This window comes from Marmota flaviventris, chromosome 5 (assembly GCF_047511675.1).
Source record: "Marmota flaviventris isolate mMarFla1 chromosome 5, mMarFla1.hap1, whole genome shotgun sequence".
Lineage (NCBI taxonomy): Eukaryota > Metazoa > Chordata > Mammalia > Rodentia > Sciuridae > Marmota > Marmota flaviventris.
Genome location: NC_092502.1, coordinates 7405012 through 7412577, shown reverse-complemented (window position 1 = coordinate 7412577; position 7566 = coordinate 7405012). Strand labels below are relative to the sequence as shown.

Genomic DNA, 7566 nt, shown 5'->3' with positions numbered 1-7566 from the left:
CTCTGGAAATAGTTAGTTATACTCTAAGATCCTGTGCTGCCACCTTTCTCTACCGGAACACTTGTTAGTTCTTTCTTTGAGGGGAATTGTTGCATATTCTATCCAAATTGCATGTGCTGTTACATGCAAGTAAAATGTAGACATGCATTTCTTACTTCCTTCTACATTTTCTAAATGTAATTTTAACTCCATACATATTTTATTGAAATACATGAAATTTTGGAAGTTTCTGATGACTCAAATGAAGCAAGTATACAGTAGTGTTTCATTTCTACACAAGGTGACAGAATTTGAACTGTCTTATCACATCAAGTACCATAATTTAACACTAAAAATAGGCCATATGGTGCTAAAAATGTTGCATTCTGATTTACATCAAGTGCATTTATATAAACAGTTTTAAATATATTTTCTCTTCTTGCATGCATAGATTTGGTGGGTAATGCAATGATTGCTATTTACTTAAATACTTAGTTGTTTTAGATATAGACATGCCATTGACAGTGTTGTCAGAGAAAAACATTTCCCATGTCCTCATTAGGGTTTTACCTCATCAGCAGCCAGATGAAGAGAAGAGCTCAGCTTAACGTGTAATGCGTAGGATAGAGTCTTTTATGGAAATATTTGTTGCTCCAAATGTACTTGTAAAAGTTTTAATTCCCATGATTTTACATTTAGAAATATGGTGATGTCCAAATATGATGATGAAATCTTTATAAAATTCATTATTAACATTAATTTTTCCAGAGTGTCTCTGATAAACAGCCAAAGGATTATGCTTCTAGTATATCTGGTATGTCCCATCAAAGTGCAAAGAAGAGAGAAAATGAATATATAAAAAGTAAGTGTATATATATATATAATAAAAAATACTTTGGAGAGAATATTGCCTTCATTCATGAGCAGTAGTCTATTCTTATTGTTTTAATGATGTTCCTTTTAACTAGCTAGAAAGAAAAAAGGAAGGCAATATGTGGCATATACTATTTTATTTCATTCACAGAATAAATTAGGGGTATTGCTAAAAAACTGAATTATGAATTGCATTTTTCTACATGTTATGATGCACAAGAGAATCAAAAAATAGAGAAGGAGGAAAGGAAAACTGATAAATATAGTTAGTACAATGAGTCAATGAAGAAAAAAGCAGCAGTTGTACTCAGTGGAGGAAAGGAAATTCAAATCACCTATGAGAAGGAAAATAAAAACAGGGTTTTCAAAATGGGGAAGAAATGTAAGTTTCCATTTCAAATATCAATTAATACATAAGTAAAATTATTTCAATCTTTCTTAGTATGTTTTGAAAAAAAATTAAGAGTGAAGAACTAATCACTCAGGCCTAAGCTCTTTTAGCAAAAATTATTATGTATGTACAGATTTTAATGAATGCAACATGTTGCTACTACCTATAACAACAAAATTATATAGGGCAGAAACAAAAATGGGAATATAAAGAAATATGAATGGTTATAGAGTGATGTCCAAACCACAGATATCTAAAATTCCCATTGGAAATATTATGGCTCCATTTAGACTTTCATTTAGAGGGACTTTGTAGGGAGGAACTGAGAGATAAATTCATGTTAAAGTATGAGAAGTGGAAGAAGACCAAGTTCACACTGGGAATCTCAAACTGCTATGCATTGACTGTTGGGGACCATGTTCAGAAGCTCATTCTGAGGCAGTAGATCTTTCCTTCCACATTTCCATTATGAAAAACATTATATTTTTAAACTATGATAAACATTATTTGCTAAGGTCATTTCAATGAGCCTCATCCACAGACAACATTGTTCATAGCTAGGAAACTGATGTCCTTTGGGAAATGTAAATGAACCCTATTTGTTCCTATACTTCAGGAGACAAGCAGATGAAGTGTAAGCATACATCTTGCTTTCCTGTGAGGATATATCTTGGAAAGAGGGAAGGTCTCAAAAGACAAAGACATACAAATTATACTTCCATGATACATTTCCTATATAGGGAGGCAAGAAGGAATGGGAATAATTGAACCAAAGAATGTAAAATTTACGGTTTCAAACAAAAGCCTCTAGAAGTTGCTTTGAAAATGTTTAAAGGAAGGGAAAAATGAAGAAGGAACCAACGAGTTTTCTATGTAATTTTGGAGGGAATCATGTTGAAACTGAGAGAAGGCAGCCCAACTTCTTTCAGTTTATCTGCCTTCAGACCAAAGGTGAGACTATTCCTGGTCCAGAGATGATTGGAACCAGTATGGACTGGAAGAATTGGGGCAATGTGCAGCTACCAACTTCTCCCCTTCATACCTACCAGGTACCATGATATATGTGCCATTCATGTGATTCATTCAGCTGAGAAGCCTAGTGTTTTTGATGCTGCTAAATTTTTTATTATTAATATTATTACTGTATTGGTGCTTTGAAATAAAATCCTGTCCCTTGACCTGCCACTAATATACTTTATTATTGAGATAAATTCTCATCTCCAGATAGCTAATTTTCTGTTCATCCAGACATTGTATGAGAATACTTGAATAACTATCAAGATATGCCATGCCAGTTTCATTTTTTCTTCTAAAATCTTTAGTGAGTTTTCCCTTGAACACCAAGATGGTGGTTATTCTTTGTATATCAATAACATTGAAGTATGGGAGTTTATTTATATATGATCACTCTGCAAGCTTTCAGATTATGGTGGTGGTTTGTTTGTTTTGTTTTGTTTATTGTGGATCACTTCATTATGCAGCCTGTAGCTACAAACTTCTCATCTTCGTAAGTATCAGGCACCACAATGTGTGTGGAATCCTTATGAGATAGACAGATGAGTTCATACTGTCTTTGATGTATTTATTGTAAAGACAGCTAGTTGTTTACTTATTGGTTATGTTCCCTCAAAATGAAAACTTGGCCCTGGGCATTCTAGGAATGCACTCGCATTACTGAGCTCCATACTCATCCCTAGACTACTAATTTTCTGATAATGCAGCATGGCCATGAATACTTGAAAAGCTGACAAAAATCTACTAAACCAGATTCATTTTGTAAACAAAGTCTTTATTGAGTTTATACCTTGAAAACAAAGATTGTTATTCCTTGAATATATGACATTAACTTTGAAATAGAAATGTTTACTGATTTATGGTATTCTGTGAGCTTTCAGATCATTTTTCCTTTGGAATACCATATCTTAATTCTTTTTTAAAATATTTTTTAGTTGTAGTTTAAAATATTGTATTTTTTAGTTGTAGTTGATATACAATAAAAATACCTTTATTTTTATTTATTTACTTTTCTGTGGTGCTGAGGATTGAATCCAGCCCCCTGCACCACTGAGCCACAACCCCAGTCCCCATATCTTAATTCTTTATGTTTTTCATACATTGTTTCTTAGATGTGGGACCTGTATCTTCTCATGAGAGTGGGGTCAAGAAACTTGATATTGGTTAAACCAAAGGATAAAAGAAAAGAAATTTCATCAGTGTCCCACACGTGTATGATTAAAGAAACAAACAAACAAAAAACCCCAAAACAAACAAAATAGCTCCTTCATATATTAGCTGCTATTCTAAAAGCATGTATCTAAACAAATTACTTCATGTGAATTTCTTTGAAAAGAAATAGTGTTTATTTAGCCTGGAATAAAACGTAAGGATGGAAGAATGGACAAAAACTATCAGATATGGGGCTGGAATTATGGCTCAATGGTAGAGTGCTCGCCTAGCATGCATGAGGCACTGGGTTTGATCCTCAGAACCACATAAAAATAAAATAAAGATATAGTTTCCACCTAAAACTAAAAAATAAATATTAAAAAATATATATCAGGTAATTTTTACAGTACAATTTTCTGCAAAGAGCTATGATAAACATCTACAATGCTAGCACACTTTCCACTCATTTTGTTTTAAATACAATATTTTGATAAAATTTGGCCCAATAGACCAGTGTCTATGTTTGCATAGATGTGTTGAAATTTTTTATAAAAAGCGTAAAAAAAGATTTTCAAAAGTAATCAGTAACTCAGATGTTTCTACGTGAAGTTCTCAAACTGGAGACATTAACCCTGTTTGTGGGATTATGAGGTGGTTTTTCTTTCCCCACAATGTTGTAAAAAGCTTATTGGAGAGCTAGGCTGTAGTTTCAGGTAATTGTGAGACTGAAAAAACAGATATTGCTTGAACTCAGTAGGTCAAGGCTATTCTGTGAAACACAAGAAAAACACATCTAAAAAAAATATTGACTCTATTATAACACTCAGTAAATCACCAGATCCATCAAACATTTGTTCTGTTTATGAACATTCCATGTTCTCCACCACTCATGGGTCAAATACTAAGTAAGAAATTACTCAATGTATAATCATACATTCTTCATTTTAATCCCTTTCCTATAAAATGAATACTGTTTATGGGATAAAATACTTTCTTGGAATTTAGACTAAGAGAAATAAATCCCCAAATACTTTTGTTTGGTCACATTTTATTGGTGTGTTTTGTTACTGGCTTTCCCTACATTGTTAGGGACCTTAATCCAAATCTTTTTACATGTTAAGCAGTTTATTTTCCACTGAGTTTCACCCACTGACTTCACGGATTCACTGGTGGGCTTGGTAAATCCAGGCTCAAGGAAATTGCCCACCAAGGACCTAAATGAGTTCCCTCAACATAGGAAGATGTTGCCATAGAAGAAACCACATGGTAAATGAAAGCAAAATTCACAGTTTCTGTGTTTTATTACACATCTCATTTGAAACCTTGAGTAACAGTCAGGAGCAGAATCTCCCTACCCAAGAGCCTAGCTTTTAATTTGTTCACTTCATTGAACTTTGTTATACATGGGCCACTGAAATTCTTCCATTTTCTGTATATCTGGAAACAGTCCCTCCATTACAGCATTCAGGCCTGCAATGCTCTCTCTTTATTCATCTCTATTTATTCACATGCCCCTCACATTCACCAACCCACAGCATTGAGAATGGTCTTGCTATTCTGAATATATGATCATTGGCCCTCTTTAGATTGAGGATGTCAAGCAATCTTAATTTTTTTAGAAATAACTCATGATACAAATTCTTTCTACCTCTGTATCTTTAGCCCTTTTCATGTCTGAACTCTCCTCTGGAAATTATCCTCACCAATCCCTTTATGTTCAGACAAATACTGTCCCACTTAACACTTGTCTCTATATCACGCTACAGATTTTTATGCTCTTACCATTTCCTGTGTCTTGATGATGTCCTCACTACTTAGGTCTCTGTTTTTTTCCAGAAAAGACACAAACCCTGGTTATCTCTTCTAGCTCTTCTAGCTCTTACCACATACTCAATCATGGATGGAAATATATAAAACTTTTGACACTAACATGATGTACAAGCAGCCCCCGTAATTCAGCACCACATAAAAATAAAATAAAGATATTGTTTCCACCTAAAAGTAAAAAATATCAAAAGCAACTATCAGGTAATTTTTACAGTACAATTTTCTGCAAAGAACTTTGATAAACATCAAAGGAATAATTTTCAGGTCTAAGTAGTTGTAATACAGTACAAAAGCTGGTCAAGTATCTGAGGTAGCCCCAGGAAAAGCAAAACCAGTTTGTGTCAGGAATAACAGGCATAATAAAAAGTTATATGTATATATAAAACTTTCTGTGAATATATATCTCAAGAAAGAAAAGGAAAAGAAATATGAGTTCTCTTGATGAAGGTATAAATTGGAATTCTTATGATGAAGTGTAAATGTGATCAATCATTTGGGCTGCCAAAATGATGTATAGCAATTGTTTATAACTTACCCTTTGGATGAAGAAAAAGAAAACATTGTGATATTTCTTGTTTCCATGGTAATTTTTTTTTTTTTTGCAATTTTACCTTGAGTGGATGAACATGTGAATTATATGCATTCAACTTGGTGACACCCCATTTCTCTCCAAGTGGTATTCTGAAGTATTGAATCAGTAAAATTACTTTTTAAAGATCTCAATATATACTGGTACAGAGGGGGAATATCTGCAAATGTTGATATTTTATAAGTTGAGGCAGCCCAATGGCATGCTTTCTGCCAGACAGAGAATCTTACAGAAAACCTGTCTGCAAATTAAAAAAAAAAAAAAAAGGTTGGGATTTGAAATAAGTGCTACAGTTTTTGCCAACAATACACAAATCCCTGAATATAATATTCAGACCACACACAAACATAAATTTAAAGGTTTCAAAAAATAAATATTCACCTAAGAGTAAGCTTAAATTAAAATTATAGTTGGAAAACTTAACATATACTGTTGTTACAATTATTCCCTTTATTTGTATAGATTTTCACAATTCTAATTGTTTAAATAGTTAAGTAAATCTATTCATTAATCAACAGAGTCACATTTTGGCATGTCATCAGCAGAAGAACAGGAAAGTCTCAAGGACACTGAAAATAACCCACAACTGGTATGTGAATATGTCAATTTAAATTCCTGGTTTATTCCCCCCCACCCACTTTTTTTGCGCTCAGAATGTAAATTATGCCAAATGAAATGACCTCATAGAATACCCTTTTGTAATCCAAACATGGTTTAATATTTAAGTCTAAAGCAAATAACTTGTGATCAACATGAAAATAGCTTAGGAAACATAGTGGACTAAGGGTAAGTTTTGTAAGAGCAATTGAACAATTTTTTGAATATTGAGTGCTTTTATCTCTGTAACCTCATTTAATGATGAAGAATAATTTTGAAACTTATAAATAGCCAGTTGAAATTATGAACATATAACTTAGTAGCCACTGAAAACTCTTGCTCACTGTCATTTTTCTCAAAGCACCCATTTGAAAGAGGCAGTGCCCCTGTGGATCTCTGTTCTACAAACTGCCCAACAGGCACAACCCATCTCTTTCTTATAAAAGTTTTCAGCCCATTTCTGACAATCACTACTCTGAGTCCATATGATCAAGTTGAACATCTACCATCCTGTGAGGATAGCTGGGGTAGCTTCTTGTAGATACAAGACATGTAGTGGTTTCTGATCTTTTCACACAGAGTCCCTACAATTGGACTCTTCTAAAAGGGTTTTGTAGTGAGGAATCTATTGGAATTCACTAGGTGAGTGACTCCGACCACTGTGTGGTGGAAATGGGGGCAACTACTCCCAATGCCTCTCAGCAGAGTAGGTTGAATATCTTGAATGTCTGCTCATGTGTGTGATTTTGCATGCAGTCAATTTTCTACCAGACTCACATATGCCATGTGCTGTCATGACAGTTTTCTATCAGACACATCTGTATCATAAGCTGCAAATACTGCATTTCAATGAAAGTGCCATGAGATACTTTAGATTAGGTAGACCACAAGACCATGCTCTAGCTGCCCAGAGGTCTCAGCAAATCTATATCTGAGTTCTCTCATACACCCACCTTGATTGTTGTTGTGGGTTCCTCCAACTCACTGTTTTTATGCAATAGTTCAGTCTTAGAAAAGTTAAAAAAAGAAAGGCTTTGTTTTCTGATATCCTAGTAAGCATGCTTAGATAAAAGAGAGAAGAGGCTCCTATCATTTTTCTCAAAGTACCTGTTTGAAAGAGGCAGTCACTACTGTGCATGCACTC

General features: G+C 33.9%; 1 protein-coding gene across 1 annotated transcript in view; it reads left to right on the top strand.

The window, feature by feature from the left end:
* The window catches only part of LOC114081255 (uncharacterized), a 143556-nt gene that overhangs the window by 45267 nt on the left and 90723 nt on the right, over positions 1–7566 (top strand). Inside the window, exons 18-19 of the mRNA XM_071612787.1 lie at positions 748–841; positions 6344–6414. Of these exons, the coding sequence (XP_071468888.1) occupies positions 748–841; positions 6344–6414 (165 nt within the window). The remainder of the gene's footprint in view (positions 1–747; positions 842–6343; positions 6415–7566) is intronic.